Raw genomic sequence first — 18,328 nt, forward strand, 5'->3', positions numbered from 1 at the left:
GACAGTTCTAATATTGTCTGGCCTGTAGCCCCGCCCCCTCTGTGCAAAGTTTGCTGAGATTTCTCTTTTTCTTACTTCTGCTTAAAAAACACACAGAAAGAAATGTCAATGTAACATCAAACAGTATTACAGAGTACGTTAGGAGAAATGCAATCAAAAAATTAGCTTTGAGGAACAATTACTAAATTAGACCATAAGGCTACATATAAACAAAATGTTAAATAATGCTTTGCTGTGAAAAAATGGAATCAGCCATTAAAATTATTGGAAAACTATATTAGTCCATATTATTTCAGAACGTCTATAGATATAGATAGTTATATGGAGTTATTTGTGTAGAATAGAGAGCGAAATAAATAAGTACACCCAAACGATTAACCGATTCATTAATTAGCCGTCAATGAAAGGTCATAACAGATTAGCGCGAAGGAACACAATTAAGTGGCCGTTCAATGTCCCGCTTCCAGTGGGCTTTGCGTGCATTCGTTTGTTTTAATCGCCATCTGCTGGAAAGTAAAATAATTGCATTTAATGTTTGGTGCATTCTAGTGCTTTTACAAATTTCGGAACTGTAGGAAGCTGTCGGAAGCAGTCTCGGTGTCTAACTTTGTAGGTATTTTTTTATTCGAGTGCATAATACACTATAGTCGATAATCACAGCTGTGTGTTGCGTAAAATTACATTGTCTACATGCATATTCATCAGAATGCTCCAACTAAGCTACGTTAGCAATTTTTCACAGATCCATCTCAAATCTAAAACCGATAGTTTACCTAGAGTTGGATTTGAAGAAGTGAGTTATCCGAGGAGCCGCGAAGGCAGCACAGCATCTGTTTTGAGCGTCGCTGATGCGGATGTTGCCGCATCCGCACTGAGACTCAAGTTCTTCCGAAAAGTAACGGAGTTGTGAAGATGTCGGCCGCAGCGAGGGCAAGACCAGACCGTGAGGCTCTCCTCGTGCTCCTCGCCGCCGTGTGCTTGGCACTTATAACTATTCTCAGTGTGTGGAGGTTGAAACGGTGCAAATATAAACTGATGTACGAAACTGGAGGTGCAATGTTTTATGGTGAGTAGATGTGTGCAATAACTAAGCGGGCACGGAAGCTCAACTACACTAACTCAACTACACTTCCTACTTGGAAATGAGACATTTTGCTTTAAGATAAAGTCAATCTGGCCACATGTGATTTTTGTTTTGTAAACAAGTCTAATATTAACTAAACATTTGAACTTCAAAATCTTCCATGGTGGTGAACATGGCTTTGTTGTACATTAATGTCAGATATTGGTTGTTTTCCTGCCATTATAACCCACCTGTGTCGTCGTACCTGCAGGTGTGCTTCTGGGCTCAGCTGTTAAATACCTGTCACTGAACCAGGCCGAGCCGAGCCGAGCCGCCGTGTGCAGCTGCGTGGGTCTGAACAGCACGCCTCACGTCCTGACCCTGAACGCCACGCCACACCTGCACTGTTACAGGCACGTTGGAAGAACGAACCAAGGGTGCCCCACGGTGTCAGCCCCTCGCATGGTAAACCAGCACTTTGGGTTCATTCATTTGATTAAACGCTGCAGGCTGTGACACCCAAAGACACTGTAATGCTTCCAAATCACTTCATCAATGATATTGTGGGATATAAGCAAACTGCAACATACAGAATGCTTTCATTTCCTCTGATGTACTTTTATTCCGCCTGAAATATATCTTCTTCATTGCCTTTTAATCGTCCTCTAATGATTCTCTCCTATTGATTTTGCTCTGATTTGTTAACGTGGGCTGTTTACTGCTAGGGAAGCAGTAGAGTGCTGGTACCCGGAAAAACAGGGCAAGAGCGCAATTTAGGCCAAATTGGGGTTTTATTAAGGGGTAGATTCGGTTCTCGGGTGAAGTCAAGGGGAAATAAGCAGGAAACTAAACACAGGAACAAGCAAATAGGCTGGACTTCGTTCAACAACCTCTACTACGATCTGATCAGTGAACAAAAAGCCTTCGGAGTCACATTAAGCAACGTAAACTGTGTGAATACAATTACAAATCCCATTGATTTTTTTTCTTGGAATTTGGATTCCCAGACATTAGGTCCCTAATGAGATACTCTTTCAAGCGATAACCTACTGGTGCTTACGCTGCAGGAAAGGTGTGACACGGAAAGCAGTGATTCCAACCTCCAGCTGCACTGAACGGAACTAGACCGTGCAGGTCGTTCCCGACAAAGCGGCCAGCGAGGGCGGATTATACTGGAATAATCTTTGTTACTGAGCTGCCACTGAAATCATTCTGCAGCTACGCCTAAATGCTAAAGCAGACGCCGGCAGACTGCGGGGTTCACAGCGGTTTCCTTGTTCAGACGGAATTAATCGCCGGCTTTTATGTCACCGCTCAGCGGAGGAACCCGAGCCTCGAGACGAGCTTCCGGTTGTCATTAGTGCTATTTTCTGTCTCTGGCTTTCACATTATCAGAGAGATTTGTCATATCAAAGACGCCAACCGAGCAGCCGTGCCTTTCGGCCGCACGATGGCCGACGAGCACGCGGCGGCGCCGAAGGAGCGCATCTGAGACGCGTTTCCTAATCCCCGAGTAATAGTTCAACCCCGGAGAGGAGGAGGAGCGAGCGAAGCGTGAACTTTGCAAATCATCCGGGCCGAGTGTGACTCTTCACTAATGGCTTGGACTCTTTGGTCCCCGTGAGTGTTGGGGTCTCATTAGTAATGCAGCCGAGGTTACTACAAAGGCCATTGCATCGGTCAGAGCGTTGTGTGTAGCCTTCCAGCCATTAAGTCTGATCCATACGGGGACCTAGCGGGGGGAGATAAGGATTTCATTGCATTACTGAGTCCATTACGTGCCACTGGGGAATAAGGCATTAAAGTTTGTGGTCTGATTAAATTTAGTGTTGCTCAGCTGAAGAGGCAATTAGCGTATACAACGCGCCTCCATCCTCGGCTGAATGTTGCAGGTGGCCGTTCCAATAAAACCGCCGGCACATGCATAATTTATTGATTACAGTGTCTGTATTAGTCCCCGTTAAGCAGCTCCGCATTTCTCATGCGCACGTGAAAAACTATATGTCGTGCTCCGTGGGTAATTGCAGCCGCGGAGCAGTAATTTATGTGGAGGCACGTGACGGCAGGCAGAAAGACGGGAGCAATTTGCAGCTCCAGCAACCGCTTCGGGTGTAAATGACTGAGAAAGGCACAAAAGCTCCAGGAACTCTAAAGGGGCTCAAAGCAGCCTCACGCGTGATAACGAAGAACCACACTTCCAAACAGGCACGTATGAGTGCAGTGTCCCGGGTGTTGGGCCGAGCTCCGAAGATCGCGTCATCGCCACATCTTTGGCCCGCGGACCGAAACCCACCTGCGCTGCGTGAACGCACATTTGCGCAGCCTGGCCGGACTTTGCGGGATCGCGGCGCCGCGTCATTTTGATCTAAATTAAATATCACGGCTGTTTGATTCGCAGCGTGTACCTGCAGTACACATGAAACGGATTGGAGGATGAGCACATGAAAGGCCCGCGCTCCGTCACGTGGGCTGGGCCGGGAGGGAGCGCGTGCGTGGCGTGGAGGCGCGCGCCTTCGCTGTAGGTTGTCGTGATTGGGAGCTGTAGGATTTGCTTTAATGTGGATCTGTTATCTGGACATTTTGGGCTAAACTAGCGCTTCTTGCTTATTCCCATTCTAATGAAGGCCGGAGGCCTCGGGGGTGAGGACTGACGCATCCAGTTAGACGTCTCACTTTGTATTATGCCTTCCTTTAATCAGCTGTGGACGCATGAGTCACGGCACTCTGACAGAATGCTAATGCGGCGAGCAGTAATTGTACTAAAGGCACAAGGCGACGAACACCATATAGATCAAAGTTTGTTGTTCCGCTACTCAGGGAGGGTTTTTTGTATCCATTATATATTGGATCCTCATTTCAGCACTGTTGTTTTGTAGGTGTCTTCTTTTCTGCACATAAATCAGTTTCACATTTTTCTGTTTTTATTTTTTTTATATCCGCATGTGGTCGCTTTTTTAGAAAACACAGGGACAATATGGCTGCGGTGGCAGATTATTATGACAGTGCGAATCCAAAAGAGAAGAACAGCCACCGATGCCCGTCTGCTGAACGGAGCCCGTGCACGTGTCAGTCGGACGGACGCCTCCCGTTCCCCACGGAGCCCCCTTACCCACCAACATAACGCCTCTGTCTGTTACAGGAGACCTTTGACCCCGAGGTCATTTTCAATCTGTTCCTGTCACCCATCATCTTCCATGGAGCCTACACCCTTAATCAGGTGAGACCGCTGTCCAGACATGCAGCGGTGGAGGTGCAAACACGTTATCAAAGCACTGGTCCTTTGGGTTTACTTCAGAAAAACACTAGTACGGACTCTTTGTTACTGCAGCTTTAAGCAAATCTGTGTGTTTGTTTATTTGCTCTTCCAGAGACGATTCTTTGAGAATCTGGGATCTGTTTTAACCTTTGCCTTTTTGGGGACCATAATAAGCTGTGTGACCATAGGGTAAGTGTTCCTCTCCACATCCGACAAGGCCCCACAGGAGTAGACAACTGATATGTTCCCACAATTACTTGTGCGAACTTACCTTTGTGTTAATCACACACAATTGTAACGTAAAACGGTTGTTATTTATTTATCTCACTTTTATTAAAATACAAGTTTCTATTTATAAACTGTGCCCGTCATACTGGCCCATTTGTAAATTCACATCTAATCTAATTTAATCCAATTGTTATTTACACACACAATATATTCTAAATACAAATGATATTTCTCTGTCGCCACATCTAACTGCAGTAATAACAACAGTGTTATTCTTCTGCTCGTGTGATCTGAAATAGAACAACCACAACAACGTGTCCTTTGTTGTTTAATTTCAGCTTTACACCGCTAGATGGCGCTTTAGCACTTTGGGGGAATTTCACCGTTGCCCAAGCGTTTCTTAGTTATTGCAGTAACTTGCAGCAGACAGAGACTGTGAAAGGCTTTTAACTTTAGTCTTGCAGGGTTTGATTTAACATAATCTTTTTGATGCACTACTAATATTCTAGCAATGTAAGATACAGCGAACTATTAAAATCGCTCCAGTGTTATTGTAATTGCTGTTTACATGATTATATAACGTGCTTCTGATTCGTTGTGGCTTTTATCCATGATCGTGCCCCTTTTCCTGCCTCGCTCCTCCACCAGTTCTTCCTGAAATCCCCCGACACGTTTGACATGTTGGATCATGTGCACATTCTTTGGCTCCACGGCGCCCGCCCGCCGGGCCTGACCAGTCCTGTTGCTTCGTAGCGAGTCTGCCGTGCCCTGAAGGGAAACGGGCGTCATGGGAGCGAGGGATCCCGCGTCGACTCGCGAAGGGCGTCCGCTCACGCTCTTCTTCATCCGCTGTCTCACCCGCGTGCGTCACGCGCCGTCGCCACAAACTCAAATGTTGGTTCGAGGTGCCTGGACGAGACAGCTTAGTGTCTCGGGGCAAGTCGTGCGCTGTCACTATGGCAACAGAGGTATGCCAGCGGACACTGAGCTTCTCCAGAGGATATGAAATATTATGGGGTGTTTCACAGTGGTCGTTAACACACGGTTGCTCATCGGGAGCTGACCAGAGGAGACACATGACGAACGGTCAGCTTAGCAGCCTCCGCTAGTGTGCAGTGTTTTGTGAAGGTGACTTGTGCACTGGTTTATTCTGGGACAGTTAAATTGTAAATTTCTTTTTAGCACCAGGTCCCAGAGCTTTTAAAAATGATTCCTCTGTGTAATTTCTGTCACAATGTCCTTCACCAACTCAAGTCTTTGCGGGATTCTGAGCACACACGTTTGTAATTCTCGTGCCAAAATATTAGTATAACCCTGTCACAGGAATGAACTTGGGATAAATAGTGTGTGTGTGTGTGTGTGTGTGTGTGTGTGTGCGTGTGTGCGTGCGTGTGTGTGTGTGTGGGGGGGGGGGATTAAAGGGAGGAGTGTGTAATTCTGTGCAATCAGAATTACAGTGCTTGGATTTAATGCTACCCAACACAGTCACAGCTTGTGCGTCCACCTGTGCCAGGCGGCTGCTGTCTGGAAATAGGTCGACACACCTGCTGGCGGCGTCTGGCCCCATTACCCAGACTGCTCTGGGGGAAGCCCTGCTGTGGTTAGAAGGATGAGTGATAGGCGCGCTCCGGCTCACTGTGTGTCATTGTCCTCCATGGCAGCGCCTGCGTCTACGGCTTCCTCAGACTGATGGTGCTGTTGGGCCACGCAGCAGATGGAGACTCTCTGCTCACTGACTGCCTCCTGTTCGGTGCCATTATGTCACCCACAGACCCAGGTAGGTATGAACTCGCTCCTACAGTAACTCAGTAACTGCTGATCTTCTTAGTCCTTTTACATACACAGAAAAAACGTCTGATCTCTGCAATCCCTGACGAGACAAATTTGATCGCCTCATGCAGTCCTCTGTACGAATGATTCAAAGGCAAGAGACACTTCCGGCCATTTGACATCACTTGCGTTTGCTTTGTTTGTTCAGTTACCAGATAACAAGAGGTCAAACCTGGCTCAGCCTGTTCTCCCGCTCCATCCCTCACGCCTTCCCATGCGTGGCCTTCATCTGCTCTGTGTAGCCATAATACTAACAGTTGTCCTCAAAGTCAGTTTTGTCTAAATGGTTCCCTTTAGGATAATACGCTGACCGGTGTGAGTGTTAAAGAGCTGATGATCATGTCCGGGCCCCGTCTCACGCTATGTACAGTTTTACCCGTCACGCTGTGCTCATCCCTGCTCACCTCTGTGACCTCTGCGCCCTCGTGACCTTGCCTAGAAGTGCAGCACAGTGCATTCAGCAGCCAAAACACTTGAATCCTCAAGGAGAAGACACACACACACACACACACGGCACAATTTAGAGCTGAGGAAAAGGCCTTTTCATCATGGTCATAACCCGCGTGTGACAGCCCGCTGTGTCACCGCAGCGATGCCACGTACCGGCTGAGATGATGGAGATCTTGAGAAGACTGTGAAAGTCATCACAAGCCGACAGCCGGGCTGCGAGCGGTGGAGAAGGCCAATTTATTTGCCACTTTTCCTGCTCTGGTCTGTGAGATCTTATTAATTTAATGAGTGCAACCAGTGCAACAGATAGACTAACGTCAAAAACTGCATCGTGATAACGTTCTCCTTGTTTACACGCGTTTTACACTGAACCAAACCTAAACTGCGCGATTCTCCACGACGGCTGCAGCAACGACGTCTGACGTCACTTTGGTTTCGCTGTACAGGCTGTTCCTTTTTGTTCCTTGCAGCGTGTGCGAGTGGAGTTTTGCATTGCTAATTTTACACGAGGCCCGGCTCTTGTCGGAGTCAGAATGAGACACAAGGTCCAGGCCTCAAAGCGGAACGCCTGCTGTGCTGCATCCTGCTGCCTCAGGGACCGGTACGAAAGGCCAGCGAGACGTTCACTTAACTTCACAAAGGAAAGACTTTCTTTTCGGAGGACACGCAGGGTCAGTTTGTATCAGTGCAAGCATTTTCATAGGTAGGAAACGCTGTAGTACACAACACCGGACTAGGCAGTAATTTCTGTGTAAATTATACAGGATAAACAGGAGGGAGAAATCATGCAGTAAACAAAAACAGCCACGATGACCTAAGAAGGGAGAAACATGAATAACTCCCCCTTACAGGGAAACGGAGCTGTGCAGCTTTACTGACGTAACGCTGGGTTCCACGTACCTCATTACAACATGTGGACTATATTTACACACAGACTTCACACTTTGTAGTTGCAGTGGTTTGAGCCCCAGCCGTGTCACCAGGCCCGGTCGATGGATGCCTGCCTCGCATTCCTACGTATGCATCGCTGATCACAGGGAAAGATTTATTCTGAGATAAGGAGAAATACCAGCGCCAGAACCACTGTGAGGTTCAGCGTGAACTGCAGCGACCTAGAAAGTGCTTGGACTCAGTTCAGACGGTTCACCTGCTCACCTTTTTCCCGCGGAGCTGCAGAGATTACTGTAATTCCCTGTTGACTGTTATCTCCTGCCTAATGCGTCACTTTCGGTATTATATCCGCCTAATTTGGCCAAATCAGCGAGCAAATCCCATGAGCCCCGGCTGCAGTGGCCGCGGGCTCTACCGCTGCCGTAGGGTAATTTGACCTAATAAGGTTTCCATTCGACCCTTTCAATTGTATTATGTCTGAAATAATTGTCTACCCGCCACCTTATGGCGTTGCTGTGGCAACTGATGAACACTTGACAGCTGTAGGACAGCGTTGCCATGACAACACAGCCAACACGCACGCACCCACCCGCGCGTGGGGTGCCCCCCCGCCGCCCCTTCCCTCCTCTTTTTCCCGGCATGAGCAGTGCACGACATAATGTCATCAGCCAGGCATTGTGGGAGCAGGGAAATGGAGCGGTCCTGGCTCCGGGGCCTACATCACCCCTCGCCACATAAAGGATGGCTTCCCGAGCAGGAGGAGCTGTAAAACTGTCAAAATCCAAAGAGCCAGATCTGTCAAAAAAGTCCAGAGGCTGCTGCCTTGACGGGCCTCTGAGTGCGAGTCAGGGTCCGCTCTGGCTGCGACGCCCTCGCTGTCCTGGTGTTCACAACGGGGCCGAGCGGCGGCTTCCCGTGACTCATCATCCACGGCACCGATTTCCCTGAAACTAATTTGTGGCCTTTGTCCTAGTCTAATTTTGTTTTGGATATTATATTTAGCTCATTTAGTCCCTCATTCATCCTGTTCTTTATGCCGGTCACGGTCGGCGTCACTATCGTCGCCGTCAGTCAGTGTCAGCGCTGCCCTGTTGTGCGTGTGCTCATTCATATGCTCAGCGTCTTCCACTTGATGTAATGTGTTGACAGACCCACAGACGACGCACAGATCGTGTTTATGCAGAATATGTATATCTCTCTCTTCTGCTGATTGTTGATCTCAAACTGCTGATGTCTGATTAAAGGAGCATTTGAACCACACGTCCTGAAAGGCTTCACGAGCTCCGCCGCCGAGTTAGATCCTCCAAACCAAACACGACAGCACGCTTGAACACATCTGAAACATTTTTAATTCCTCTCTCTCTCTTTCCTCCCCCCCACGTAGCGCCTTCTAAGCGACTACAGGCTTCACTTTCACTCTACAGTAAGTCATTCTGCAAGAATGACCTGTGTGAGAAAGTGAAATTCCTCACATTGCTGAGCAATGACTGAGCCCTGCATTATTTAAAGCATGGGGCTCTCTGCTCGGTTCCCTCACATTAGGCTGTAATTGGCTCCTTTTGCATGTTTTAATCAGCTGCAGCATCTTGGCTCTAATCTCCACCGTCCTCTCCTCCCCGCTGAGAGCTGCAGCAACGCCCCGAGCTAATAAACACACTCCTACTGTACTTGCTCACAAAGCATGGAACAGTAGCGCCTCAACACTCAGGCCGTCACGGAATCTATCATCTATATGCAAATGGTTTCAAGCCATTCGGGTTAGTTACCTTTCGCAGATGATTTGCATTTGACCTCATGAAATCACAGACGGACGTGTCACGGGATCAACTATGAGCAGCGTTGGTGATCATAAAACATAAATCTTTTTTTTTTTTGTTGAGGTTGTCAGAATCCTGCTCCCCGCTCTGTCAACAGGCTGCTGTTCTCTGCCAGCTGGCGTTGCTCCACTGGAACATTTATTACCCCGTTATTTCCCTCAGCGGCTGCAGAGGCGTTGCTGTATTCTGCACATGCTTTGGTTTTCTCGGCGCGCTGCCTCCTCCGCCGTAACGCCTTGATTCCATCCCTTCAAGCCTCCGTGCTGGGCCTGCTGTCGGAGCTGCGCGTCGACCCGGACCTCCACGTGCTGCTGTTCGGCGAGAGCGTCCTGAACGACGCCGTGGCCCTCGCGCTGACGCAGTGAGTACCTCCCGTCGCCGCGTTCCTCTGGCTCTAATTGCGTTGAGATGAGGCTGTTTCCCGTGGGAGTGGACGCCGGCCGGACGCCGCCGGCCTCGAGGAGAGGAGGGAAAACAACGGGCCCGGGTGCGACTGTCAAAGCGGCAGGAGCGTCTGAGCCGCCGTGCGGTGGAACGCGTGAGCCTGTCGCCCCTGGCAGCGTCAGCATCTCATTAAGGCAGTCAGCGCTCCCAGCTAACGAACTGCCATAACACGGCGCCTGTCAGACTCAGCGGCGAACGGGGCCGTTGTCCGAGCATCTCAGCCGCTCCGCGCAGGTTTTTGTTCCCCGTCCTTTCTCACCCGCATTCCGGCACTTGTTTGACAAAGGGAAGCCCAGAGACGCGGCCCCATAGCGCCGTGCATGTTCTCGGCGGCGTGAGCGGCCCTCGTGGCCTCTGCCGCCTCTGGCCCGGCCCGGCCCGGCCCGGCCCGGCCCGCTGGCCTGCTGCTCGCCCTGGCCCCGCGCACAAAGCCGGCCCTTATTAGCGCCGTGCCGGGTCCTGGCACTGGAATGTTAACAAGCTTCCAGAGCAGCTCGACCTTACGCTGAGGCGCCCCCACCGGCAGCCGCGACCCGGCGCCGTTCAACCGCGACCCGGCGCCGCTCACGTCTGAGGGAACTGTACCTTTCCCAGGAGGTCACGCTGACCAGTGACTGGCGGCCATATTGTTGCCTCTCAGCACGCGGCGTCACGTGACGGCCCGTTCCAGCCGGGCAGCGTGAGGAGTGCAGGTGCATTATGGGCTATTTGGCGGTAGTTTGGCAGACATTTCCTGACACTGAAAGCAACAGAGCCACTCTCATGCATGAACTGGCCCTGAGCAGCCGCTCGCTGGGACCTTCAGCCTATCAGACGCTGTGACACTTAAACTAGAGCACACACCATGGGCTGAGTCCCGACTGCAGCGGCTGCGTCTTTGCCCCCCCCTCATCTCTCTCTTTATTGCACTCAGTGCCTCCCATGTGGAAGTGTCCCCCCCCCCCCACAAAGTAAATATTTATGGTGGTGCGAGTAGCACGGAGCTGTTTGTATTCCTCCCATTCCCATTTACTAGTGTCAAGCTTGAACCTAGGAATGTTCCTAACGGAGCGTCTTCAGTTGTGGCTCTAATCCTGCGGTGTGGTTTCCTTCCAGTGCCATCACCTCCTACATCCAGACGGGTGCGGGCCGCGCCTTCGACCCGGCCGCCTCCCTCCACGCGCTGGCCTATTTCCTCGGAGTGCTGGCCGGCTCCCTCCTCCTGGGCTTCATGTTTGCAGCCATGACAGCCCTCATATCCTTTCGTCCCCTCACCGCTCTGCCTCCGCAGCCCCCAAACTCAATTATCACCTCGGCATCCGCCGCCACCTATCCATCACCTCAACTTGATGATTGCTTCTCTAACGAACTCCTACTGTACCGGCGCCGTCACCAGGAGCTACCGCGACTGGGCCGAAAGTGCTCCTGTGACGTTAATGGCTGCAGAGAGGTCGTCAATCAAGCCAATGGCGTCTAATGAAGCTTCGACGTGCGCCGTTGTCCAGCGTTTCTCCCTGATCTTCTAGTAATTAGACCTTAGGATGAAAAATGAGGATGTGCCGTGGGACGTTCGGGGGCACAGCTCAGCTCTTATTTACAGTGACTAATCTGCGGGTGCAAGCGAAGCACAAAGTGAACGTTTATTAGAATTAGCTGCAGCGCTCTGCTCTGCAGTCGCGCTCCTACGAACGGCAGCTTCTTCAAACGCTACAGTTGTTCGCTGTCACACCTTAATTAGCAACCGCACGTGTTGTTAATTATAGAACGCGACAATCAAGCTCGGCTTTTCTTTTTTTTAATTGTGAGCCTTCGGGGTATTTAAGGACAGTTGGTGCACAGAAGAAGCAGATTGACAGATTAGTACGTTTTCATATTTACAGGTCTTAGAGCAGTTTCTGTCCACATTGCAGAACCCCAGTTAGGTCTTTGACGCTCCCTTTCACCTCACCAAGTTCACTCAGCTGCGTCACACTCCTCTGCTGGAGGCATGCGTCCTCTTCCTGCTGTCCTGGACCAGCTTCCTGTCGGCTGAAGCCGCCGGCCTCTCAGGTGAGCGCCGGCCCGCTCCCGCTTCATTTGTGCGTTTGAGTCGGAACCGCCGCCCCGCTCCCGTCGGGCCGCTCGTCTCCGCCTCCCGCCGCCACCACCTCCTCGGCCTCGCAAATGGCTACAGGCGTTCAGCGACCCGTGCTGCTGTTTGACTGACAGGGCTTCTCACACTCCGCAGACTTGAAAATGTGGTCTCCGTGGTCCAGACACGAGCGTCTGCGAAAACCCATTCTCAGAAACAGATGAAATCAGCTCCTTGTATACACTAGAAACACATCTGTTGTGTACATATGCGCATATACGTTATTGCATCGTGACAAGTTGACCTGCAAACGACAACATATTGAGCTGTCACTCGGCAGCGAACCGCAGGTATTAATCCTATTCTCAGCATTTAAAGCCGTCCTCTGTCTATCAGTTTCACAGGCACCGCTGATGCGAGCCGACAACCGAGTAGCAGCATCGTTGCCCTGAAAAGTCGCCGAGTTCTCCGGTCACATGTAAAAGCAGACCCGATGAAATCCCGACTAAAACACTCAGCTGACTGCACGCATGGCTGTTGCATGGCTGCTGCCTGGCTGCTTCCTGGCTGTTGCCTGGCTGCTGCCTGGCTGTTGCATGGCTGCTGCCTGGCTGCTGCCTGGCTGTGCGGCGCACTCATGCCCACACTGCTGCCGTTGTTCTTCCTGGCCTGATTGTGTCAGAGGGATTCCATTCATTGGGCTGACGCTGTGGCGCTCGGCCGCACTTGGCAGCGCTCCCTGTGGCCTGTGGAGGAGGCGAAGATGCTCTAATGAAAAAGCTTGACCTTTGTCTGTTGCACCCAGATGCCCTGTCTATTAAGTAGTAGCACTCAGAACGCCGCCCAGTGTGGGAGGCGCACAAGAGGAGAACCCAGGGCAGCGGTTCTCCGTCTAATCGGATGCAGGGCCCTGGGTGTGTGTTTTTTAGTAATGCGCCGCTTTTCTCCGCTGTCTTACCAGAGATAATTGTATAATACTTAATTCTGACTTCAGGCCTGCGGGGGTTACAGCGATTCAGATGTTTAGTCACAGCAATTTAAAAGTCAGGTATAAAGGTAGTCTTTGTGGTTCCACAGGTGCAGCCAGGAAGTGATGGGACTGTCTGCGGCTCCCTCGCGTAGTCCGGCTCTGTCTGTGTTTGCTAATTGCTGGAGTTTAGCGAGGCTGCGTTTAATGACCCTCGGTTTTGCAGGAAACCGGGCCGTCATTAATCTCGCTTCCCTCTCAAACTGCCCATTAATTACTGCAGCTCATCTGTTGCCAAGTGCCCTGCGTGGCGGAGTCTTCGTGTGGGTTTGTGGGTAATGTGTTCCCTCTGTCGGGGGTTAAACAAACAAAGGAGGACGCTGTGAGCGGGGATTTACAGGTGCAGGTCAGATGCGGACGCTGAAAGTGACAAGGCGCCTGGCTTCGCTGACCGCAGCGGCCTGAACCACGGTTGCTGCATTTATCGCTACCGGCGCCGTCTTCTGTTCCCGACCGTCACGGTAATCGCACGTTTCGCCGTCCTCCGCGGTTCTCTGAAAATAGAGGGAGCCGGAGACGTGAAATTGAATTTCTGCAACAAAGCAAGCATGTCCTGCAAGGCAGCACCCACCTTTCATGCTCCAAACTCCAGCCTCCTCTCTGGCCTCATCCCTCCCCCAGTTTCCCCTCTTTTCGGGTTCTCCATCTTTCTCTGTGTTTCGCTTCCTTTTGTGCTTTGCTTTTCAATTGTGTTCCCTTTGTTAATTTCTGCTCCTCCGCATCTGGCACGATCCAGTGCGATGATGTCATTCTTCAGCTTGTATTATCCCCAGAGCTGAGTAGAAAAGGATGTGTGTTGGGTTCTTTATTGCAACATGAGGACGTTTGAGTCCTCATTTGATTCTGCTTATACAGCTGGAATTCAGTAGAACACGGCTGGTTTCATCTGGTCTCACATTTCCAGCTACACACAGCATCATTCAAATTCACACCCGAGCCCTTGGGACGTTCCTTACTCCCTGCCGTCCACAGGGTTCTGACTGTTTAGCATCTTTGCAGCGTTTGCACTATTCTGGAAAAGCCTGTTCTGGTGTGTTTCAGGGATTGTAGCGGTGCTGTTTTGTGGCATGAGCCAGGCCAGGTACACGCGTCACAATCTGTCCCCCGAGGGCAGGACCAGGGCCGAGCAGGTAGGTTTACAGACCCCCGTCACAGTCTCCTCATTACGCCGCCTGCTGATGCCAGGGTTTGTGTCTGGCGTGCATGTGCGGGCAGTCATTAAGTGCCATTAGTGCTCTGCCCGTCCAGTGGGCGTCTGTGTAGGAGGCCGGTCTCCAGCTTTCTGCTTAAAAGGCTGCGCACAGACGGAGGCCGGTCCACTGTCACAATGTGAGCTTCCGAGGCGCAAATAAATCAGAAGTGCACGCATCTCCTCATCTGTGCATTTATTATTCATTACTGGTGCCACAGTGCGGTTTATCACAGAAAAGCCTTTCTACGGAAAACTGTGCGGCGCAGTTGAAGCATTTGCCTTTAAAGTGGATTGGGCGTGCAGGAGTAGGTGTGTTTACGAAGTGTGTTGCAAAGCCTTTATCTGTATTTTTATGATTTATACATGCAGTCACAGCTGAAAGGGAAAAAAGAAGACAAAGTGATTTAGTGCATGCAGACACTAGTTGAATAATTAGTAGGAGATCCGGCATCCGGTGTCCTTGTGATACGGCACTGAGGGAGAAGGTGGAGTCCTGATATTCAGTAACTCACTCACGCTTGTTCCTCGTAGGGGTCGCCGTCTTATTCAATTAGGTGGCTTCAAATAACACGCTTTAAATCAAAGCTGCTTTAACTGATAGAAACAGAAATTAAAACACCATCAATGAAATCAGACGCAACATAAGGACTTGAATTTTCATGCCTCATTAAAATGAAGCGAACGATATCGTGCTCTGTAACACGGCCCGGATCGCTACAGAACCCGCAGGCCCGATCTGATGAGTTGTCATGTCTCCCCGTAGGAATTACAGTTATTATTGGGGAAAAGGTAGCAGCTGTGGCAGCTCAGGAACTGTTTCGACAAAAACGGTAATTTAATGGCGAAGACACGTCCCGGTTTAAACGCAGCCACATTATCCCCTCGGATGTTTGCAGCCGCTGCCTCAGCAGATCCGGGGATAACATCAACACTGGATTTGTAATATTTGTAATAATCTAAGTCTGTTTACTCATTTCAGAAATGATCTGAGCCCTTTGCTTTGACACACACACACACACACACACACACACACACACACACACACACACACACACACACACACACACACACACACACACACACACACACACCCCAGCTCCTCCCCTCTCCGATGACCTTCTCCCTCATGATCCTCTCAATCCCTTTTATAATTTGCAGCTCTTTGAAGTCTTCAACTTCCTGGGGGAGATTTTCATCTTCGGCTACATGGGATATGTTTTGTTGACGTTTCCTCACCATGTCTTCAAAGCCCTATTCATTTCTGGGGCATTTGTATCCTTTCTGCTCCGTGATGGAGCATCTTCACGTCCTGCTGTGCAACCCTTGGAACCCACTCTGAATCCAGAAATGCTGATTTGTTCTGTGTCCTCTACCTTCAGTCATAATCCTTATCTGCGCAATCGTCTTTGGCCAGAGTGGCTTTTACTCGTTGCCTCCCAGTTCTGCAGTGCAGCGATTTCCTCAGTGCATAGTAAAAGAAAAGAAATCTGCTCTTAGATTGTTTCGGTTTAAGCTGGTGAGAGCCATTTAACAGATCTCCCACGTTCAGCATCCTCCTCCTGCAGATTAGGATGGTGCAGTGCAGCACGCGCCCTGTGGAACACGCATGGAAACACATCTTATAAATTATTACAACTGCTTGTTGGGGTTTTCTAGCAAAGCTCTGTGGAATTAAGTTGTTTGCCAGTTTGAGATAAGCTTACAGTACTTCATACTGTAGTGGATTAGGCTCTGTTTCGCTGCCGAATCGGTTCCCGAGTCTCCAGTGGAGAAAGTTTTCTGCTCGAGTGAAAGGAAAAATCAATTCAAAGGAGGTTGAGCGGTTATTGGTGATACAGGTTTATGTGTTTTTCCCAGGCACACAATATAAGTGTGGTTTAGTGGTGGACTAGATTCCTCTTCCCAGAAACTGATCGAATTTAAACTGTACCTAAAGTAATTAGTTCACAATTTCTCCATAAATATTTAGTGAAAATGAGTGAGATCCAACTTTCCAAATGTGAGTTTTGGTCTTTATGGAATCAAAAGATTTAAAATATTTATATCAATGCCACAGGGAAACGACTTGGCAGGTTTGTCCTGTATTGCTTGTGAAGCATTTCCTGCCAAACTTAAATTGATTGCATGTTTGAGTAATGAAAAAAAAATACTAAGAATTCAAATAGTCAGTCAGAAAATAGCCATTAGGTGCCATCTGCGTATAAGTATAAGAGTATAAGAAGCCTCCTCCACTGGCAGCTCCTCCATCCGCGGCGGATGACGCTACTAGAACATGACTCTCATGAGCCGCTCAAGTGAAGCTGTTGTAACATATGTCTGGTTGTGCGGCTCTCGCTGCGCCGGTCGCTCCCTCTCGCCGAGGGGCCACAGGGGCCACAGGGGCCACAGGGGCCACAGGGGCCACAGGGGCCAAAGGGGCCACAGGGGCTGCTGGCTACCTACTGTACTGTACAAGCGTCCCTGCCCGAGCGCTCGTATCAGCTCATGCCTGAGGAGCGACTCCGTTGGCCGCGGTCCAAGCAGCTTTTACAGTCCGCTGCCCAGATGGCCAACAATTATTATTACAATCCATCTTCCACTCCGGGGTCAAAGGGGCCGGAGAAAGAGTCGACGGAGCACATTCCTCCTCCAGTTCTCCTGTGTCCGATGCGAGGGGGCCGCCAGCGAGCAAGTCCTACGCTACACAAAGGCTCAGAGCGAACAGGACCTGGCAAACTGGACGTACAAACAGGGGTAAATGGAGGTGGACGTCCTCTTGTAGAGCGTTTAACGTGTCTGTAAAAATGAAATAACCCCAATCATTCAACGCTCTTAATCGCTCTTTGGTTACACAGTAGATTTTAATCGCTGGAGCTCGCAGCCTTTGCCAGTGACAATGGAGATGGGCTTTATTGGAAATGAGGTTGAGATGAAAGTGCTTAATTACCTCCATTCAAATGGCTCCGAGGCCTTTGATAAAGAAAAATGACGGCTTTTGGGAGCAGGATATTGCTTTTGAAAATCCATAGGGTGCGTGAGATCTAATATTGACTGCCGGGTGCAGGGAGTTACTAAATGCTATGTCAGAGCGAGGTCCCGTTATGATTCATCTTTGGACCTGGGAAAATCTTTAAATGTGGTCTTGACACGGCGTTAAGCCGGGGTGACTGTCAAATTCAAAGTTTCTGAAAGTTTCACCCGATCGGTTCTGGTTCACAGTCGAACAGCACCAAGAGTGAAGTCTAAGGGACCGTACGAGGCCGAGGTTCCACCCAGGACAGCAGCCACGGCCCTGATAACGGTCCAGATCTCCTCTCCCTCCACCGCTGCGCTTAGCATTCAGTCCCGTTCTGTGTGAAACATCAAAGTGTGTGTGGAGGGCAGAGACAGCTGGCAGAGCCTGATTGGCTCCACGTCGCGGAATGGTGCCAGACTGCTGTGTTTGCATCCTAAACAGAAAATATTCACAGATAATTTCTGTGTGTGTGTGTGTGTGTGTGTGTGTGTGTGTGTGTGTGTGTGTGTGTGTGTGTGTGTGTGTGTGTGTGTGTGTGTGTGTGTGTGTGTGTGTGTGTGTGTGCGTGTGTGCGTGCGTGCGTGCGTGCGTGCGTGGTCATTTTACAGCCTACTTTTCCTGTTTGTACGTTTATATTTACATATTAAAAGGATCAAGCAGGTGGACTTTCAGGAATAATTTAATGGTAATTGATGAATTGATTAAAATACAAAATTGTTAGAAGCAGTTGTTTTTTTTCCCCGTGTTTTGCGTGAACTTGCCGATTCGTAAGTGTACTCGACTGCGTCTGAGTGTGTCTCAGTCACAAGTGTTCTCCTTAATCTGCATCCGATACACAGCTCTCCCTCTTCATCTCGAGAGCGTTCAACGTCTACCCTTTATCTTTCCTGCTGAACCTGGGCCGCACCAACAAGATCCCTCGCTCCTTCCAGCACTTCATGACGTTTGCAGGTACGGCTTTTTAAATATTCCACCACACCTTCATCTGAGTCGATGCGCATGCACACAAATAGCAGCGCCTTTATAATAAGTTATTCCAGAAAAGGTTGTTGCTCTAATTGAAACAGTCAGCGCGTTTGATTCTT

At 49.8% G+C, this 18,328-nt stretch overlaps 1 protein-coding gene across 2 annotated transcripts in view; it reads left to right on the plus strand.

Annotated features, from left to right (window-relative positions):
• The first annotated feature begins 35 nt into the window (after positions 1-35).
• LOC114854033 (sodium/hydrogen exchanger 9-like) overlaps positions 36-18,328 on the plus strand; it is a 35,510-nt gene continuing 17,217 nt past the window's right edge. The window contains exons 1-11 of one of the 2 annotated variants that reach the window (XM_029148074.3): positions 36-1,066; positions 1,335-1,528; positions 4,203-4,280; positions 4,432-4,508; positions 6,209-6,324; positions 9,791-9,896; positions 11,075-11,213; positions 11,902-12,007; positions 14,098-14,186; positions 15,407-15,520; positions 18,083-18,194. In XM_029148074.3, coding sequence (XP_029003907.1) covers positions 913-1,066; positions 1,335-1,528; positions 4,203-4,280; positions 4,432-4,508; positions 6,209-6,324; positions 9,791-9,896; positions 11,075-11,213; positions 11,902-12,007; positions 14,098-14,186; positions 15,407-15,520; positions 18,083-18,194 — 1,285 coding nt within the window. In that variant the 5' untranslated portion in view covers positions 36-912. The remainder of the gene's footprint in view (positions 1,067-1,334; positions 1,529-4,202; positions 4,281-4,431; positions 4,509-6,208; positions 6,325-9,790; positions 9,897-11,074; positions 11,214-11,901; positions 12,008-14,097; positions 14,187-15,406; positions 15,521-18,082; positions 18,195-18,328) is intronic. The other variant, XM_029148077.3, reaches the window with a different exon arrangement.

Source organism: Betta splendens, chromosome 4 (assembly GCF_900634795.4).
Source record: "Betta splendens chromosome 4, fBetSpl5.4, whole genome shotgun sequence".
Taxonomy (NCBI): domain Eukaryota; kingdom Metazoa; phylum Chordata; class Actinopteri; order Anabantiformes; family Osphronemidae; genus Betta; species Betta splendens.